A 21,807-nucleotide genomic window follows, 5' to 3' on the forward strand; every position below is an offset into this window, starting at 1 on the left:
TTGCCGACACGTCGACCGATCCTCCAGCTCGACGTCAAATCTTTTGACATGTTTACTCTAGCCTAATGTTTGATTCCTCCTGCTTTAATCGATTTACCTCTTCTGATCGATGCAAGTCCTGTGTCACTCAAATGCACATTAGATAAACACTATCAATTGGTTTCATCATCAAAATCCGAGATTCAACATCAATGACTTCTAGAAGATCCTCAAGGGACAAAGGGAAGAGAAGAATAGTTAAAAACTATGATTCCCTACTTTTTGATTCTTCTCAATATGCCCTTAGATTTCCTACCATAGAGTCTAGAAATGTTCATAAGGGTAAATATGTAGACTTAGAGGAATTGAGTGAATTGGAACCTATTCAATAGTTTGCTAACCTAGATATCCTCCCAATCCTTCAAATATGTGAACCTATTTATCATAGACTTGTTAGGCTATTTTACAATAATTTACATGTAGTTGAAAACGATATTATCTACTTATCTCTTAGGGCATCACATACCCATTACAAATAACATAATTTGCAATCTCATAGGAATTATTGAGAAAAGTAGAGGTTGTTACTTTAGAGGACAATGAGATGAAGAATCAGTTGATATCACTTATTCTGATGTCTTAGGAACAATTTTTGGTAATCTAAACTTGTCTATCCTTCCAAAAAGCTGTGAACATCTACTATCCTTCAACACCAAATTGCTTCATCACATCTTGATATGCATTATAATTCTAAAGTAATATCATTATGATGAAGTTAACCAAATGGAAATAGAAACGATGTATTGGATTATGAAAGGCTATTAAAATTGTTTTGGCTACCTAATATAACAAAACATGATTGAACTATCGAAAAAAGATATGATGCTTCAATATGATGGCTTGATCATAAGACTAATTCATGCATATGACATAGTCATTCCACCTGATAAAGAAGCCATGAAACTAGATAGATTTAGTGTCATAAATAGAAACCTACTAAGAAGATTAAGATGTACATTCAAAAATGGAACATGGACTAGATTACCTAGAAGGGCTGACCCCCTCACACCTGATCCAGAACCTAAAACACCAATATTTAGGGGCAATCAATCTCCTCCTACTAGCCCCTTTGAGGTAATACCTCCAACAGAGCAAGCACTCTCTTCATCTACCGATGACATACGAACTCGAATGGATCGGTTTAAACAACGTTAAGATCAAATTATAACTAAGATACAACAGATTCATCGACAACTTAATCCTTTGTTTAGACATTTTGACTTACCTCCACCTGAATAGCTAATGTATATCTTTTTGCTAATGACAAAGGGGGAAAAGTTGATGGAATCTCTCTTTAATGTTGTAATGTTCACTTTGATATTGTGCTCACTTTGATATTGTAAACTTTAATATTGTGCTCACTATGATGTTGTGAACTTAAATATTAAGAAATTTTGATTTTGTAAAATTTTAATGTTACCACAATGATGCAATATCGGATTCTTAATATTATAAACTTTTGAATGTTAGGATGCACTATAATGATGATGTTTCATGCATTGAAAGACTACTTTATCATGCATAAAGTCATTCACTTAATATCTTAATGCATCGTGGCATGATTACTTGTAAACGTTTTATCATGCTTGATTTTGTATCAAAATATTATGATGAGGTATCATGAGCATAACTTGCTATTTACAATTAATATCATGATGAATTGTCATCTGGCTAGATTCCACATTCGTATCATCTTTTCAAAATTTGTAAATGGATACGTGGTATCATATTTTGATTTGGTGAATCATGATAAGTATCATGTTGTACATGTTGATAAGTCTAAACAAATATAACTTATCAGTTTGATGCTTGAATTCAAAGATCTTGAATTCAAGAGTATCTTAGAATAACATATAGATATGGGGAATTAAGGTTAACTCCATCACCAATTGGTTGTCATCATCAAAAAGGGGGAGATTGTTGAATCTCTAATTTTGATGATGCAATCAATTGGTAAATTGTTGACCTAATCTATGTGTTGAGATAAGTGTGCAGGATTAACTACGATGACAATAAGGCATAAAGCAGATGATGGACCAGAGTGGAATATTCGGACGATGTTCCGAAAGTGTATCCGGAAGTTCATCGGAAGCACGTCGAAAGATAACCGAGAGCTCGTCAGAAGGTCGCCGAGAGTTCGTCGGGAGTTCACCGGAAGCTCGCCGAAAAGTTTACCGAAAGAAAATTCGGACTAATTGCTTGCCTGAATCATAGTTAGAATATTAGTTGAGTTAAGATCGGGAAGTAATCCCACTAACTCAATCAGGGGCCAACTGGGCCCTTAATAGGGCTGAATTGTACCGGATTGAAACAGGTCATTCAGCACCTGAACCACGGCCGACAGTGGCACCGCCTGGGACTCGGTCTCTCAGGTGTTCTGGGCGGTGGTACTGCCCAATGTCAGAGTGTCTGGTAGTAGTACCACCTAGTAATGGCGGTGGTACCAATAGTATCCTGAAATCTAGGGATGTGACATTTTTTAACTCTAATTCTGAAGCCATTGTGGCCTATAAATACCCCACCATTTTCTGCATGAAAGAGCATAAAAGTGTTAATATAATCTTGAATTCTTGGGATGTTAAAGTATTATAAACGTGAGAAGAGCCCTCCCCTCCCTCTCTTAGCTTTGTAACCATCTAAGAAAGAGGAGTGAGGCTTGTAAGGGTTATCTCCTAAATCCGGCAAAAGGAGAAAGAGCAGCAAAAGGTGGTTGGTCTTCGCCTATTGAAGGAAGATCATTAGTGGACGCCGGTAACCTCGACAGAGGAGGAATATCTCCATTACTGCAATCTTCCTTAGCTTTCCTATTTATACTCTTACGAACACCTTCAAGTTTAATATCTTTCTGAAATAGATTTAATCGAAACGAATATTTTTCGAAATCAACGATTTTTTTGCTGCACTAATTCACCCCTCTCTTAGTGCTGCTCTTGATCCTAACACTTCTTGCTTTAATTATTTTTCTTGGTCGAAACTAGTCATGCATCACTCAAAATACAGATTGGATCACAAATACATCAATTGATTTCATCATCAAAATTCAAAATTCAACATACTCAACTCGAAGTTTGAATTATTCTCGACATACGTTGGGAGCTAAAGACCTAGTTACTCTAACCCACTTATTAGGTGAAATCATTAGACCAACAAGGAAGCCCTTGGCTAAGCTAGCTAGGAACCTTTCCTTTGAGAAAGATTTATTATATTAAAGGCAATAACATAAACATAAAAGAGGATTTGTGTAATACTGCATGTGATACTTAATGTACTTAGAAAAAGGATATTGAAACTACTTATACAATTTACCATATTAAAACATTCTCTTTACACATGAGACGCTCGAAGCATCTTATATGTCCACTTAGGATAAAAAATAAAATTAAAATTATAAGGCATCTCCTTCGCATATGATATCCTTTTGCATTCGTCTATTATGAAAAATAATCTAAAACACTCCATACGACTAAGACATGATATCTTATTTGCGTCTGATATCCATATAAGACAAAAAATATATATCTAAAACATTCGATGTAATAAATAATTTATAAAATATCTCTTTACCCATAAAGCATTTCATATGATAAAATAATATTTAAAGCATTTGACGCAACCAATATATCCTTTTGTGCATGCATCTATTTAGGTTTAAAAAATAAATAAAAACACATATTTTTTAATGTTATGTATACATGTAGGACAAAACACATATGATGCATTCAATGGAGAAAATTCCTCCCCTTCTCTCTGCCCAAGATAAGAAATCAATCACATCACTTACTTAATTACTTTTTAAGCACAAGTTATTAGTAATATTCCAAAATAAATAATATGCTCTATGTCACATACTATGGGCCAATAATTTATCCATGATTTGATCATAATTTTCATCCTAATGGGGATTGACACATGCACTTCAATCAGTGCCTGCCTATCAGACATACCACATTAGCATCTCACTAGAGAGCTTTTTTGTGTTTTTGGGCTCAAGTTAAAATTCTTCTGTATTAGTCACACTTATTTATTTTTTTTTCTTTTTGAAATGGACTTCTTTTCCTCTTTCCAATACTTGAAAAGAAAAAAAAAGGAACCAATTAACAACACTTAAAACCTTTGTAATATTTATGATCATTTATTATTTCATAATAAATGATCATAAATATTACAAAGGTTTTTAAAATATGTACTCCTAAATTTAAGACCACATGAAAAATATTATAAATAATATTATATTTTATCTTGTAATATGTCAAAGCCTTCATAACTTTAATCTAAAACCAATGTAAGTCATAATTGAATCTTGGTTATTGTGTTTTTCAATAGAGTTAAAAGCGCTTTTGGTTCATTGAACTAAACATTCTAAGAAATTTCATCATTTTTCATTATTATTCTTCCATTATAAATACAAATCAAATAATATATATATATTTTTTAAAAATATATAGACCTAATTTTATTGCTAAATGAGAAAACAAGGATTAGTAGTTCTTTATTTTGAAATATGCCAAAAGATTCCTAATTTCCATCCAAAGCAATTAAAAAAAATCTCAAATGAATCATTTTATGAAATCCAAAAAATATAACAAATATGATGATCAAGGTTTGTGGGTGCTTGAACTAATCAAAAATTACAATTTGTTAGAATAGAGTTAATATCTTTTGGTTCGATAACATAAAACATTATAACCAAATAATATTTTAATTTTTATTACCATTTTTATAATAGATGAGCATAAATGCTTTGAGGATTAAAAAAAAACATGTAAGCCTAAATTTATTGCTATGTGGAGAAAATTATTTTTTTTCATCCTTTATTTTGAAATAATACCAAAAACTTCTGTAATTGCATCCAAAATCATTCAAAGACTTTCAAACATATCTTCCTGAAATCTCAAAATATAAAGCAAAGTTGATAATTAATGTTTTTGGGGATTTGAACTGATTAAGAATCGATTGCCATGTTTTTTTTTTTGTCAAAAGAGTAACAAAAAACATTAAAAAAATATTATAACCAAGAATGCCTTATTTTGTTTATTAACATTCTTCCCCAATCAATGAAAACAAATATTCCAAGATTTGTTAAAATATATACACCTAAATTTAAAGTGGAAGTGAAGGCGAATGATGATTTGTCATATTTTGTTTTGAAATATGCCAAAACATTCTTAATTTAAAGTCTCTCAAATAAATCATTTTATGAAATCTTAAAAAATAAATAACGAGATTAATAATGAAAATAATGTTTTGAGTTTGGTAATAAAAAAGAAATTCTCCTATTAAAAATATTGTAACTAATTCGATTCGAATCGATTTGACCGACTCAATCTACATGGGTTTCAATGGAAAATTTAAATTTTAAGACCATCAATTCGATGGACTTAGGGGTTTAAGAAAAATCATCCAAATTTATCGCAGCAAATAAATCGCACAAGATTCAAATTAAAGTATGAGAGGATACATTTTTCCAAGGGTTTCAATTTAGGTTAAGAGCATTAATCTTCGATGAACAGAAGTCGATAATTGGATTAAAATAAAACTTCGTCTTTAATTTAGCATTCGAACAATTAATTACGTATTTATTTATATAGAATAAACCACGCGACAACGCAAATCCACCGTTCGTGCTCGACGCCCGTGTGCTTTATGATTCGCGCATCCCTCATCAGACGAACCCGGCTTCAAATCTTGGTGATTAAGGAATTCGGTTCGTTCTTTCTTTTAGACGTCGAACGGAAGATATTATACGACAACGCAGATCCACCGTTGGCGCTGCGTTTGCAACCGATCATCGCCGTTCACAGTGATGGCGACCGCAGGCGACGCCCGATGTGTACGGACGGGATTGTTCTCGTGGGCGATCGGACGGTGGTGCTGGGTCGGGGCATGTGAAGGCGTGCGAAAGCTAGAAAGCAGGCAGGCGTCGACCGTGGTCGGGGGAATGTTTCTTATCGCGTGGCTGCTCTATTTTAAGTTCCCTCCTCAAGTGTCGAGTACTCTCTCTCGCTCTCTCTCTCTCTCTCTCTCTCTCTGACGGTTCTGTGGTGGTTCTTCTGGGCGCCAGGCGGAGGCGGGGAAGAGGCAGGCGTTCTTCGTCCTAAGCCCTAATTTTCCTTTTGTAGGGATCGGTCTCGTGATCGGTTGCGAGCGGTGGGCCGCGCTTCGCCCTCCGAATTTCAGGCATTTGTGGCTGATCTTTTGTTTGTCAGGTGGGAATTTCTAGCTGCCGTTTTTCGTTCCGTTCGTAGTCAATTTAGGTGGTGGGTTTTGGTTTTGATCAATGTGTGCTGGTTTGGCTAGAATTCTGATCTCTTCGGCTTTGTGCTTGGTTCGGCACTTGCTGTGATTCTTCAACTTGCTTTTCGTGGTATAGTCGGAACGCTTGGGTTGTAGGGATGGAAGAAAATGATATTCGTTTTCGTCCGCCTCTTTGTCTTTTTGTTTCTAATTGTGACTTTGATCGTTTGAACGCCGCTCATTTTTCTTGTTGTTGGTCGTTCAAAAGTTCTCTTGTAGGCTGGGGTTTGTTGCTTGTTTTGTTTATAAAAGAATTCACTTCTTGGATTCCAAGTTTTCGATAGACAGTTTATGATATTGTGGCTGTCAAAAGCGTGGCCGCTGCGGTGATCTGGAAGAATTTCTTTTACTGCGTATGCAGAGTTTTCTGGGTTTATCGATCATTAATCGTTGGAAGGAGAGTCGCTTTGAGAAAACATGCTTTCACCTTTTTTATTGGAGCGAAGCATATTGGGCATAGTTTTTTCTTTGCTCTGGTTTTCCTGTAGCGATCAGTTTTCTTAGTAGTTAGAACTGTGATTACTTTTGAATAAGCACATTTTCAATTTAATCTCTCTTTTTAGTCTTGGATACAGAGATTGGCTGGCTTGAATAAATTTAACCCAGAGCGTTGTTTGTTATGGCATAAGTAGGTTGAAGGATATTTATAGTCTGAGAGGCAAAATAATTCAAGTTATTATGGAATCCCAAGAAGCTCCAGCAGTCTCTGCGAAAAGATTGGAGCTGACACCGAAGGCCCTTATCCACCACAAGTATGGTAGAACGGCATGCTATCGTATTGAGGAAGTAAAGCAACATGTTGAAAATGATTGCCCAGGGTTGGTTATTCCGCAGCAGTTCAGGAGTTTGTATCGCTGCCATCTGGATCTTCCAGACTTGTCTTTTACTTCGGATATGTTTCCAAAAAAGAAAGATGCTGAGCAGGCCGCTGCAAAAATTGCTATTGAAAAGGTTTTACGACATGAACCTGCCAAGTCCAGAGTTGGCACTTTAGGATTCTTACATCCTTTTTAACTTTTTAAAACAAACATGAAGATCTTTGAGGCATCTAAATTTTTCTAGCTTTGTTTGCTTATTTTACTAAACAGAATGTAATATGATTTTAGTTCATTACCATTCAATATGATTTTATTTTAAATTAAGTGATTTGAAGTTCTGAAAGTGGCTCTTGTGGAACAAATTACAATCTGAAACCTTCGTATATGATATGTTCACATTTTTACTTATATATTGAGAGCAGGGAATATGAGGTCATCTGTTTGCACATCATGAACATTTTGTATTGACATGGGTGTAATTTGATATTGAGGTTCCTGGGTAGTAACTTTAGTTAGCAATGAAGATAGGGGATAAAAAATGAAATCGAAATTGACCGGTGGATCTGGCTTCCTATTAACACTTAGTAAGAAATGAAACTCATAGTGGGGCAAGGACATTTGTACAGTAGCTTCCTTTATTATTTAACCTTTGCAGTCAATTTGTGAAAATCTCTAGACTTTAAGTTCACAGTATTGATATATGTGCATCAAGTATTTTATTTTTCAATTTATAGAACTGTCCTTACTATGCCAAGAATTTTCATAGTCCATATTTGCCAAGTAATTTCTTGTCTAGTCAGCTTACTCTCTTGTGCATAATAACAATGTCAATATGCTGTGTTAAAACATGCTTAATGTTATTTAGTTTCAATAACCTTATAACCAAATAACTTTTTGAATATCTTGGGTATGGAAAGATCCTTCAATAGTATTTACAACGCTAGCAAGGTAAACAGCCTGCCAACCAGGATTATCGCTTGGCAATTATTGTTCCATTAATTGTGTTTTCACTTTTGTACCTGCCATTCCTAGTTCATAATCTGATGGATGCTTATACTTTTAGCTTTTATAGGTATGTCCTATTTTGACGAGATCATTTGCTTGCAAGGAATTATGAACTCAAACCTTTTCCAGTGATTCCTTTGGTGTTGTTATGATATCTAGGAAGGGAAGGAGATTATGCTATTGAAAATTATGGGTACAATTTGATCTTGAGTTCGAGGTTTAGATCTTGATCCAATACTGGTTTTGACAGCTTGTCAGGGCAGTACAGTACTTCTGTGTGGGTATGCAGGGCAATATATATACCCAGGCAGTATGTTGACCTATACTATGTGGTATATGCCGGGCAATATGTATGCCCAGACAGTATGTCGACCTATACTATGTGGTATACGAGATAAATGAATTAAAATGAATATTTATTGGTGGCTAGCTATATAGTGTTTGTATTTGATTCTTCATCTGACCAGTCAATATTGGTTGGGACATACCAGTTTAAGAGTTTTTATCTTCCACATTATGTTCTTCCTGTTGGTTGATGAATATTATGATTCTATTGCTCCTTCATCCTTGTCAACCTTCTTTTCTGTGGCATAAACATATTATTTCTGTCTTCAGTGGTCTTATCTTCTTCAGACTTTTAGCAAAGAGTTTTGATATTTGTTTTGATGTAAGAATTAGTACACCTATCTACCCATGCCAAAGCCATAGAAGGACCTGTTGATATAAAGGTTATGACTTATGAGTATGGATTTTATTGATCAGTGTATGTCATGGATGGTATTAAGGATTTATAACATGCACACTTTTAAAGTTTAAGGTGGCAAAGGTAAGACTATTAAGTTTGATTGATTTAAACACTTCTATACTGATCTTTTACTGTAAACCCTTCTTTTATCAAGATTTTATGTTTGACAGAATAATTTTAAGAATACCAAGTATATCCTAGTTTTTAACCTTTTTATACTGATTTTTTAACCATAATAATTTTTTTAACCATATATATATTTATATTTATATATAACCCATTGTCACATGATATACACCATCTTTTCAACTAGTAGCTGCTGCTAAGGTTTTTATAACTTTGGGTCCTTGCAGCTGGGTATTCACTCTACGTCTGCAACAAATGATCTTACTCCAGAGGGAGCATCATATGAATTAGTTGCACGCATTTCTGGCTTGTTCACTGATGAGGTTAGTTATGGACCCTAAGCTTTAATTATTTATTTATTATAATAACTGCTTGTGAACTTCTACAGAGTATAGCTTCTCTCAGAATGCGGCTCCGAGTTGCAAAGTTATTTCAAGGGTCTTAATTTTAGATGCCTGCACCATACAAATCGTGGCTTGCAGTAATACCTGCCCATTGGGACATACAGCATGGTCTCTGTGCCAACTGGTCAAACCAATCTTGTTGATCTGTGTTTGGTAGCACACCTCAGTATTGCACAAAACCCATTCTGGTGCGTGCATGTCTCAAAATTATAACCATGGCCTGCTATTTTCTGCACAGCTATTAAGCGCATTGTTCTGGAGCTTCTTTCTCCACTTAGAAAAACAAGTTTGATGCAGCCTATTGGTTAGCATTGGTCTTCCATTTTCTTAGAACTAGCTATTTTTAGGTTTTTAAAGAACTATAATCAAGATTTAAGTATTGGCTGAGAATGTCTGTGTATGGGGTCCCTGATCCGAGATCAAATTTCTGGTAAAGTTTGTCAAGAGAAGTATCAATTTGCTGGTTATGAAAGTATCTTCATTGGGTGTCTTAATTGCAGTTGGACTTTATGTAAAAATGACCCAGATCAGTGCTGATATAGAGCTTTAGATATTAGTTAAAGTCTATGAAATATAACAAAATATGCATCAGGTTACTGCACTGATTATGATCCCCATTTTTGTTGCTCCTTTTGTTCATATTTTATCTCTATTTCTACCATTGTTCTCTTCTTCACCTTCCTAAATTTCTGTGCTGAGATCTTTTTTACTGTAAATTTCCCTTGTATCTGTCTTAATCATTATCTTATTAGTTGAGACTGGAGCACATTATACTGATGTGGCCTCAAGGCAACAATATTGCATCATTTTCTTTGAGTATGGAATACTTATTTGATGGATCTAGAAATAGGAAAATTTGAAATTTATATGTTAGTTGTTGAATGCTACCAAAAGTCTTTTGCGGGGAAAATCAACCATCCTAATTTCATCAATGGAACAACTATTTGCGAGCAAGAATGTTTGAGATCAACCAGAGTCTGATGGAAATTAGCCAAAATCAAAATGAATTGACCAGAATTCATCAGGACCGGATGATGTTCTCACCAATAAATTGATGTACTAGTTGTGAATTTGAGGTTTCTCAAATAGAATGGTTTGAGCTGCATCCAAATGTACTCAAATAGAATGGTTTGATCTGGATCCAAATGTATTTATTATACTACAAGAAAAGGAGCACCTATGGAGGTATATGAGGAGTCAAGGAGCAGCAATTATGATTAAGATTAAAGTAGATGATGTGACACATGGTGGAATGGATCAGTAGGAGCAGTACTTAGCATTTAGCTTTATGGTGTCATCATTATTTGGCCAGAGTTACATTATTTATATCTATATTGGTATTGCAATCAGGATTTTAATGAGGATAACTTGCTGTTCCAAATAGTATTTAGTAGTATGTTATATTTATTATTGAGTCTGTTCAATATTATGCAGTATCATATTAAGCGCTTGGCCATTTATGCTATTTTATGACATGCAGACTTACTTGCTAGTATGATGGATGGTCTGATCTTATCTCCTGTATAATACTTAATTTGCTTATTCTTAGTGATAAATATTACTGCAGAACAACTGCCTGTTATTGTACATTGTTTATACTAAACAAAATTTCTAACTTGCATTCAAATGGATGATGTCATGATAAAAATGCTAAAAAATTCCTTCACATTTCTTATTGTCAAATAATTTTTTGGTAATTTAATATTGACTGTATCATTGCTGGCCAATATTCATTCCAATTTTAAGATTGTAAACCGTGTGACAATTGTGTTCGACATAAGCCTATGGTTTACGTCTTGGTACTTGTGTTTTATGCTCCTCTTTCTTCTTTTTGAGCCACAATTTTTTCTTATATCTTATTAGGTTAAATTGCTTTTAGTGGCATTTTTGTTGGATAGAAAGATCTTTCATATTGAATGATATCTGAGAAATGATATAGCGAAACAATAAACTTCACCACATAAGATTTTCTATAAATCAATGAATGGCTTCAAGAGGGTTTTTGGTGAGCAATTAAAATCAACAATGGGTTCAATGAGATAAAGACAGAAAATGATATTATTTTTTCCTTTTTATATTGTGCTTTCTCTTAAACTTTTCCCCATCTATATAAAACAAATGTCACATTGTTTATTTTAATTTGTGAATGCAAGTTCAGAGTTGAATGATAGGACTCAACAATATGTACCTAATAAGTAAGGATGTCAAATTGTTTATTTTCCTTCTCAGGATATTCGTAGGCATATGAGTAAGGATGGCTGGCTTAAGTGGCATGAACTATCTATATAAAACATTGAAAGATTGTTTGGTTTTCATAGTTTGGCATGGCAAAATGAAGATATCAAGAATGACATATATGCTGCACAAGTGATCTGATGTAGGCTGCGTTTGATTTGGTGTAGGTTGAGTAGATGTGATGCATTTTCTTAAATATATTTTTTATTTTTTAAAAACAGGATTCAGATCATGTTTTATATATTTTTTAGAATTTATTAAGTGGTTCAAATTGTTTACAGAAAGTTGGCTGGTTTAAGCAGTATCCTTGTCTATGTATAAAAGCCCTTGATCTAGATTAGGCTTAGAGAAGGAGATGATTATAGTTGCTCTTTCCTACAAAACTTCTGTGCTTGAAACAAGGATTGAAATACCGTACCGTACCAGTGTTTCGAGCTTGGTTCGGTATGGTACAGTACCGTGTACCGAGCGGTACACCTAATTTAGGTGTAAAATCATCCAAAAATATCTGAAAATAAAAAAAAAGAGAATACATACTTCTAATTAAAGAAAGAGAATACATACCTTTTGATTAGAAAGTTCTTCCTCTTAATCTTCCTAAATTAGCCTTGATTCAATTCACAAATCATTGTTTTGTATAGTTTAGGAGAGCGCAAATATGAGAAAAAAAGAGTTTGAGATAGTTTAAGTCTTTAAAAGAGTATGAGAGTGAAATGAAGTAAAATAGGAGAGAAGAAGAGTTTAAAAACCTATGAGAAAGGGCTCTAATAGTTAATTTGACCGTTGGAGCATTGTTACAGAGTGGTAACGGTCGATTTCGACCGTTACTGAGCTGTGCTGAGCGGTAACGGTCGAAATTTCGACCGTTACCGCCCAATATAACCCCGTATCGTCCGATACGGGGCAATGTTAAGCGTTCCGCCCGGTACCGAGCGGTCTGCGTACCGATATACTGTCGGACCAGTACGTACCATCTGTACCGGGCGGTATTATTCGAAACTGTATACCTTGGCTTGAAACAATTCTATGGATACTATTAATAGCCCATCAATTTAAAAACTTTAAAGTATGTGACTAGACTAAAAAAATTGAGATGTATACTGGAATCTAAGACAAAAGAAATGTTTTAGTGTTGGCCAGAGTCTTTCCTAATATTTCATTTACGTGCTCTCTTTCTCTATTGGTTTTACTCACTCAATTTTTTCTCTTGACCCATTTTGCTCATCAGCAAAATCCCATTGTGTTCCAGCATAATCAGTCTTCAAACTGATCCTTGCTTAGTGATTTGATTGACAAAAGCAAGTCTCATCCATGTCACTAAATCTCTCTTGCTATGCACTAAATTACTCCAGTAGTAACAAGATTTGATCGATCCTTTCAGTTCTATTATGTCAATACTAATTACTACCATTGTGGGATTATGGCTAGCTAGAAGTATAAATGTTTGAACAGTTTTGATCACTTGAAATTAAAGCAATAAACCTGTTAACTCTTTCTGTTTGCTTGACATGAAATGTTTGTGCATTCTAACATTTGTTATATAGATTTGAATAAAATCACTGTCTTCTTCTTTATGTATATGGTGTCTATAACTACTAACAGACAGTGCAATTTTTTATGTTTAATTGATAGTTCCTTTCATCAACTCATCCATTAACTGGTCATTTTGGAGTTGCATTTGGAGTGATGAGAGAGCACTTTGGTATGATTCCCATATCTGCCATTACCACATGCGATGTAAAGGTTCATAATTTATGTAAAGTCATCAATTCCAAGGCAGAATCAGATCCTCTCTTGGTTTCATCACTCATCTTGAACGCTGCCAGAAAGTGTTCTTCCCTATGTACAGCTACTGATGAATTATGGATATGGAAGGAAGCTCCATATTCTCCTGAGGCTATAGCATCAGTAATTAATCATCATTCAGAGTCTCTAGGGTGTGTACAGATAGAAGCATTACGTATTCCCTGCTCTATTGAAGAAAATGTTGAAGCACTGACCCTTGACGTCTCTAATGAACATTACTACTTGGATTTAATTGCTCAGAAGTTGAATGTCAAGGATTCTTCTCGGGTTCTTGTTTCAAGGTGTATAAAACAGTAAAATATAAGACAGTTTGTCTTTCAGTACTTTTTTGTTGCTTGGGTTTAAAAATGGATAGTTGAGCTTGGTTATCAATTTTTCTGCTATTTCAGGACAGTTGGCAAGGCTTCTTCAGAGATGAAGGTATACTTCCCCTATCCAGAAGTTCCTCACTTTTCAGATTCTTCATCTGGTCTTAAGACAAGTTCAGAAGGTAAAGTGAGTATTGAACCAATAATTAATCAAAGAGCTTCATATCTCTCTGGCCAAGATATATATGGAGATGCCATCTTAGCTAACATTGGATACACATGGAAGTCTCCATATCTTTTCTATGAAGATGTCTCTCTATGTACCTATTACAGGTCTGTCCTGGCTAGTTGATGCTTCTCTTTGTGCTTCTTATTTCTGTTACCTATTTCATCCTGAAACATTGTTGAGTTTTCTCACAGAACACAAGTTATCATCATATTTTGTTAGAGTTATATTGTGCAGAACTAGCAGTTCACATAAATTTGCAGCAACAGTACTAGAACTTTATTGATATTTATCTATCACGATTAAATTCAAACAGCCTATATTACTACCAATAAATATTGAATCAAAGACAAATGCCACATCTTGAGCAGCACATGGATTGGTTTTCATTTTTTATGATCCCATGACTCCACAGCTTTGTGCTATTTGTGCTGCTGAACAACAGGTTTTTGGTGATCTGATTAATTGTAGTAACCTCCATCGAATTTACTCTGTTTTCTTTTTCAGTATCATTTGACTGAATGATGTATACATTTTTGCCGTGTTTTTAGCCTCTCATGTCACTGTACCATTGTTGTCTGAGGTCCTTGATGTTTTGTTCTGTATTTTCCAGGATGCTTCTTGCAAAGTTCCCTGATGGGCACTATAAGTTATCTAGAGAAGCAATTCTTGCAGCTGAATTACCCACTGCGTACACTGGGCGTTCAAACTGGAAGGGCCTTGCCCCAAGGGATCTCCTCTATGCTTTTTGCCGTCTACACAAGTTCTCAGAGCCTGTTTTTTCTATTACAAGAATTAATGCAGATGCTTCCTTATCAGTTACTCAAAGGAAATCTAATTCATCAAAGCCAACTGATGAAGTTGATATTGCAAATGGAGATGTTTCTGATGTTGGGGAAAAAAACCTGGACAACTCGAGTATTTTCAGGTGCGAAGTGAAGATACTGTCAAGAAGACTGGAACCAATAGTTGAAGGTTCTTTTACTGATACTTACAGGAAAGAGTCTGATGCCATTCAGTGTTCTGCATTAAAAGTTCTTCTTTGGTTTGACAAGTACTTTAAACAACTAGACATGCCTGTGGAGGTATTGTCCTCTTCTGGACATGCTCATGGTATTATCGTGCATGCAGAAAATCTTTCTCATGAATTTGCTATGTGCTCATCTATTTTCGGATCTACGAAGAATGACAACCTAAGAGAGTGTAGTTCACTGGAATCATTTTGCAAGTATTATCCAAACAGGAAAGAGGAGAATGGAATGGTTGTTTTAAATATTGAAGGTCCAGATTCTGGTGTCTTCCCATCGCCTGGATCTTTAATATGCATAAGTTATGCTGTTGCATTGGTAAAGATTGGAGATCCTGTAAAAGATCACTTGGAAGGTAAAGATGAGTTTGAGTTTGAGGTAGGGACTGATGCTGTAATCCACCAGCTTGAAGCATGTGCAACTCAGTTGTCTGTCAATCAATCTGCACATTTTGTCATAGACATGCCTTCTAGGGACCTGATATTGGCTGCAGCTGGCGACGCTATTAAAGATCTTTCTAAGCTACCTCTGTGTGAGTTATACCCTACCTTGTGTGTATATTGATTTACTGATAGCAATAAACAAAGTGGGATATACATACATTCCCTTTTTGTAGACAATTGCTTTCTGGAGTACTCAGTAAAGGTTTTGCGGGTACCTGAACCTTTAGAAGACAGAATGGAGAAGGCTTTGTTCAGTCCTTCTCTATCAAAACAGCGCATTGAGTTTGCAGTTCAGCACATCAATGAATGTAGTGCTGCCACTTTGGTATTAGCTTGATCTTTGTCCTTTGCTTTCCTAGATTTATAGTGCTTATTGAGATTGATGTTGTGATTTCTAATGCAGGTGGATTTTGGATGTGGATCAGGTAGCCTGCTTAATTCTTTATTGGAGCATACAACGACTTTAGAGAAGATTGTTGGTGTGGATATCTCTCAGAAGAGCCTTGCACGTGCTGCAAAGGTAACCTATGTGGTCTATGGACATGTTAAATTGTCTATTTTTTTTCGAAAGATATAGTCATAGTTGTTCAGTCTGTTAGTAGAATGATTTGATAGCCTCATGTATATGTTTTAGCTCATTTGAATTTTGGGCTTTCACCTTTCAGTTGTCCATGATACATAATTGCAATTTTATGGTCACTTAACCATTGTATACTCTGACATTTCCAGATTTTACATCAAAAGCTAAGCCTAAATTCTGGCGTGCCCACAAGCATCAGACAAGCTGTGCTTTATGATGGATCGATTACGGTTTATGACTCCCGTTTATCTGGGTTTGACATTGGCACTTGTTTAGAGGTACTGACCATTCAGACCACTCTTTACTCTTTAAATCAGAAGGGAGAAATTACACATGAAGCATCCTAAATGGTCCGAGTATTGCCTTGTTCTTGATGGAATGAAGTCAATGTGATTATCATGAGTAACGTTGTTTGTTATTTGCAGGCATCAAATCTTCCATTGTTATGGATATCCTTTTATGCACAAGGCAGTATAATCTCTGAGTAGGAGTTGCATTTTCTGCAGGCACTAGCAAATGTAGTGTTATTTATATTTGGAAGAAATTTCTGGTATACCCCTGCTAAGTGTCGGAATGTTGTTCCACCAAAAATCCAAATATCGTATATGATCCTGCAAACTCAAATATTTTTTTTATGCTCGAGTAAGATCCCAATTTGACTCATTTGGAACCATTAGGCTAATTTATATTTGCAAATAAAGGGTTCTAAAAAGCCCTAATGTGTGCAATGTCAGGTGCACAAATGGGGGTCTTTATGGTTTGATGTAGGAGATTTGACTTTTGGAAGAGTAAATAGGATATTATGATAGTTCCAAAGATGCATCACAAGTTTTCCTTGTATCTATAATCCTACTCTGCAGAAGCACTAGTGAAAAATCTAGCTATGCCTAGCAACTTTCAAAGGCAAAGTAGGATTCATGATAGGAATTGGGTTATATGGATAATTTTTCTTGGAATTACCTGAAATTGTTCAGATCAATTGGATTGGCTGAAATTGGGTGGCTATTAGTAGCAAATCAGCCATGTTTGGCTAGATTGGCTGAGCCAATCCAATTTCAATGGCCCCCCAAGAAATTGTTCCTGTGGTCAACACCAATGTTAATTTGGATCAATCAACCTTGCAAACCTGCAAGTAATTGTAGATCTTCGTTATAACTCATTGAAGATGTTTGGAAGAGTTTATTTGGATTGAATCAGTCTTCTTTTATGCCATTTTCATGTATATGCATTGCTTAAGGATGTGGTCGAAATTAGAACTTAATTCAGAAAGCTCTTTTTAATAAACTGCCAAGTTTCTGTGAGTTGGAACACTGGTAAGCTAATTTGCCTTTCTGCGTGACGTGTTGTATCATTAAGAAATTCCTATATATATATGGTTATAGAACAGAACTTTTTGAATTTCCATAGGCAGAGGTGTTTACTTACCGTACTAATATAATGCCAACCTACTGCAGGTGATTGAGCATATGGAAGAAGATCAGGCATTCTTATTTGGTGATGTTGTGTTGAGTTCTTTCTGCCCAAGAATACTCGTAGTTTCAACACCCAACTATGAGTACAACTCCATTCTTCAGAGATCAGCTGTGCCCACCACGGAAGAGAATACAGCACCTTGCAAGTTTCGCAACCATGATCACAAGTTCGAGTGGACAAGAGAGCAGTTTGAATGTTGGGCCACTGATATTGCACTTAGGCACAACTATAGTGTTGAATTTAGTGGGGTTGGTGGATCATCAGATGTGGAACCAGGTTTTGCTTCGCAGATCGCCATCTTCAGAAGAAGCTCTTTCAATACAGCAGAAACATACTCCAAAACAGAGGACTCATCTCAACCCTATGAACTAATATGGGAATGGGCTGACAGGTTTTGATCTTCTCTCTAAGAATTTGACTGAGTTTTCCAGACAACTAATTAGCAATTTTTTTATTTCAAGCACACCACAGCCAACATTTGAAGTAGAAGTCGAGAGGTCAGCTGAGAGTGTTCGGAGTGACCTGGAAGAAACGAATGAGGAGAGACTTCATTTGGGGATGAAAAGGATGAGGCAGTCCAGTCCACCACTCTCCACCGCAACAGAGATGCACAAACCAAAGGATCCGATGATGAGTCATACTAGTTGAGCCTAATCGAATTGAATTGAACCCAGTGAAGCATGTAGTTGATTCTATGTTAGATCAGCAATATTACCACCTTATACCTCCCAAATGACAAAGTTTGTATATGCAAATTCAGGTTTTTGTTTTTTCCTCACTTTTTGTTGAGCATTTAGTAGTCTACAGGAGTTGGAACAGATCTCAGTTGTTCCTGAAGTCTACTTCTCAGGGGCAACAATGAAAACAGATGTGCAGCTGAGCTACATGTAGTAACTTGATTTATGAATGACTAGCATAGATAGGGTTGGAATTGCAGCCTCTCTCTTCCTGGAGATCATACTAAATCAATTATCCATGTCATAAAATGCAGGACCATTTTATATTCTCTCTTGTTTCAGCAAATTTAAAGTAGTGTACGGGGCTTTTTCCACTTATGACACATGATACTTTTCCAATATTTCGGGTTTAATCGATTAGTTGGATTGTCCATTTGTTTGCTCAATGACTTTGACTGTAGATTATAAATCTTGATCCAGAGTTTATCTCTATAAGAAAGATATATTATTCTGAAAGATTATTTTATTTTATTTTATTTTATTTTATTTTATTTTATCCTCTTATGTTATCATTCTCTTTCACTCTTATGTTACCATTGTCTCACTTTCATCTATCAATTAATCTCGCTGTTATTGTCCTTTCTTTGTTTTCAACACCGTTCTTTTCACAATAATTCTTTTATCATCTCACATCATGTGCTGCTGTTCTATTTTATTTTATTTTATTTTTTCCTCTTATGTTATTATTCTCTCGCTTTCACTCTTATGTTATCATTGTCTCACTTTCATCTATCAATTAATCGCTGTTATTGTCCTTTCTTTGTTTTCAACACCGTTCTTTTCACAATAATTCTTTTATCATCTCACATCATGTGCTGCTGTTCTATTTTATTTTATTTTATTTTTTCCTCTTATGTTATTATTCTCTCGCTTTCACTCTTACGTTATCATTGTCTCACTTTCATCTATCAATTAATCTTACTGTCGTTGTCCTTTCTTTCCTTTTTTTCAACCCGGTTATTGTCACAATAATTCTTTTATCATCTCACATCATGCGCTGCTGATCTATTTTCTGATAATAAACTAATAGATATTTGACTATGTTTCGGTTATCAAATCTCATGAAAATAAAACAAAATTTAATTTATATCGAATCTGTAGTCCAATTAGTGGCTGGCTCCATATTTCATTTCGGTTCGGATAACTATGTTTTGTGTGAAAGAGAATGATTTGAATTATCAATGATGTAGTTATTTGAATGGGCTATAATCTACGTGAAAGATTGTGAATTTAATCTTGATAAGAAATATATTAATGGTCAATCATCATTCGACGTATAAGCATCATATGATAATCATTATGCAAGGAAAAAGTCTATATCAGCCTCCACCCCCCATATGCTCACATGAATAAAAGTATAAAATAGATTATACAAGGAAAAAATCTATATCAACCTCTATTGCCCACGTGTGGACAAAATACCAAGAGAAGCGATTATAGGTTATCTCCTCCGAGATCAAGTATAAAAGATAATCCCTGGCGCTACGCTAAGAGGTTCTCTTTCCGAAAAATACCTATACACACAAAGAGATCTCGATCACTAACTTGAGCGTCGGATGGACTAGGTCGAGAAATTTCCCCTAACATCAATCTTGGTGCAGGTACCACCTCGGACACTCCTGTGCCCTCAGGTTTGGACCACTTTGGGTTGGCTCAGATGTCAATGACGATTTGTCTTAATATTTTGACACTAGAAGGATGACCTAATATCATAAGAATATCCACCTGCTAACCCTCTCAAAAAAATGCTCCAACGAGGAGGCTGGATGCATTCACTTCGGCATGGACGCCGATGAGATACTGACATCTATTTAATGACTTAGGCCTTTCGCCCCGAAGGACAACCTTAAGCCACCTACTTATCCCCACCGAGTTATTTTTAAATCTCACCCAAAATGTGTAAATACTAATTGGCATGATGCAGGTTATCGCCTAGTTCCTACCTCAGTTAGACCAATAAGTAATGCCACCATCTCAATCGTGATCAGTACCTCAACTGCCATTGGCACCAACGCTTGTCAAGATTCCTCTGCCTGATGCAGTGCCAACATCTCAAGATTGCCCAAGGCCTATGGAACCATCGAATGAGGAAATTCCTTGCTCTCCAACTACAGAATTCGATACACCGCCACACCATCGCTCTGCTCTGCTTGAATTTGTGACCTAATCTGCTGATTTGATGGATGAATCGCTGATGATCCAACTATGACAAATAGACAACGTTTAGAAAAGATATAATAAGAGTTCCAGCTATTCCGAGGGGAAAGGCTGGACAACCCCACCTTGAGTCAGTCCCCATTCGCTCAGAATATATAGGAGAAGCAAATAATAATGAACTTTCACCTCCTATCATCATAGGACTTTGATGGTAGCATCGACCTGATAGAGCCCACTACCTTTCATGCCTATATGTAGTTGTATGACACCTGGAATGCCCTAATGTGCCACGCCTTCCCGACAACATTAAGAGGCCCAATATGAGAATGGTACACTTGCTTGAAGCCTCTCAAAGTCGGCCTCCTTCACATAGCTTGCAAAGAAGTTAGAGTTCTACTTTCTTGGGAATGTGCACCGAAGCCATTGGCGACAATACTTCTTAGACTCGAGCAACGGGACGAAAAAAACACTCTCCGACTTTGTTACTCGATTTGCAAATGAGATTCAAGGCGTGCAAGAAGCTCATCCATTAATTGTAATACAAGCCTTTATGATGGGACTCAAGCGCTCTCACATTTTTTGATTGTTATTGGAGAGGCCACTAGTGATGATGCCCGAGGTACTCTAGAGGGTCAACCAATACACTATTATGGAGACAATGGTCTTAAGTAAGCACAAGGAGATGCATAAAAAGGCCAAGACAGGAGCGACTACTATCAATCCTTAATGTCACCACGGCGAAGAAAAAAAACCCATGTGAGAAAAAAATTACCATAATGAAGGCACAGGCCAATTGTGCCTAAAACTCATGAGTTGGGAAAACTCGTCCCATTTGAAGAAATCCAACTTGGCGAAGGCACAAGGAAAAATGTGCTTGAGGCATATGAGTTTGAAAAACCTAACTTGCACCAAGATAAATCTGCTACAATGGAAGCTAGGGAAAAATGCGCTTGAGATGCGTGAGTTGGGAAAACCCGACTTACGCAAAGAGAAATTCATTATAGCAGAGGCACAGGGCGAAATATGGTTGAGGCATATGAGTCAGAAAAACTTGACTTGTGCCAAGAGAAATTCGCTACAGTGAAAGTATAATGCAAAATTCGCTATGGCGGAGGGACAAAGTGAAATGTGCTCAAGGTATGTAAGTTAGAAAACCTGACCTAGAAATATGCTGTGGCAAAAGTGTATGGCGAAATACGACTAAGATATATGAGTTAGAAAAACTTTGACTCGCGTGAGAAGAAATTCATCACGATAGAGGTACATGTGAAATGTGCTCGAGACACATGAGTTGGGAAAACCTAACCTACGTGAGAAGAAGTCCACCACAATGGATGCATATGTCAAATGCACTCGAGATACGTGAGTCAGGAAAACTCGACC

At 35.9% G+C, this 21,807-nt stretch overlaps 1 protein-coding gene across 3 annotated transcripts; it reads left to right on the forward strand.

Moving 5' to 3' along the window:
• Window positions 1-5,995: 5,995 nt before the first annotated feature.
• Window positions 5,996-18,466, forward strand: LOC103998186 (small RNA 2'-O-methyltransferase). Of its 3 annotated transcripts, none has more exons than XM_009419587.3 (11): window positions 5,996-6,245; window positions 6,966-7,284; window positions 9,255-9,350; window positions 13,299-13,753; window positions 13,862-14,113; window positions 14,620-15,566; window positions 15,651-15,802; window positions 15,881-15,997; window positions 16,207-16,335; window positions 17,512-17,921; window positions 17,992-18,466. In XM_009419587.3, exons 2-11 carry the CDS (start codon window positions 7,012-7,014, stop codon window positions 18,176-18,178), a joined length of 3,018 nt encoding a protein of 1,005 aa, XP_009417862.2. In that variant the 5' UTR covers window positions 5,996-6,245; window positions 6,966-7,011; the 3' UTR covers window positions 18,179-18,466. The 3 variants fall into 3 exon arrangements, with proteins under 3 accessions (XP_009417862.2, XP_009417870.2, XP_018673486.2); XM_009419595.3 differs by having other exon boundaries at window positions 18,002-18,165; XM_018817941.2 differs by lacking the exons at window positions 5,996-6,245; window positions 6,966-7,284; window positions 9,255-9,350 and adding an exon at window positions 9,482-9,619.
• The last annotated feature ends 3,341 nt before the right edge of the window (window positions 18,467-21,807 follow it).

Source organism: Musa acuminata, chromosome BXJ1-1 (genome assembly GCF_036884655.1).
Source record: "Musa acuminata AAA Group cultivar baxijiao chromosome BXJ1-1, Cavendish_Baxijiao_AAA, whole genome shotgun sequence".
Taxonomy (NCBI): domain Eukaryota; kingdom Viridiplantae; phylum Streptophyta; class Magnoliopsida; order Zingiberales; family Musaceae; genus Musa; species Musa acuminata.

What these genes read in the sequence shown, in the direction of transcription:
- LOC103998186 (XM_009419587.3), top strand. Translation starts at nt 7,012, where the DNA reads ATGGAATCCCAAGAAGCTCCAGCAGTCTCTGCGAAAAGATTGGAGCTG. An exon ending in CAAAAATTGCTATTGAAAAG is followed by an intron (nt 7,285 to 9,254) that starts GTTTTACGACAT and finishes GGGTCCTTGCAG; the next exon opens with CTGGGTATTCACTCTACGTC. An exon ending in ATATGGGAATGGGCTGACAG is followed by an intron (nt 17,922 to 17,991) that starts GTTTTGATCTTC and finishes TTTTATTTCAAG; the next exon opens with CACACCACAGCCAACATTTG.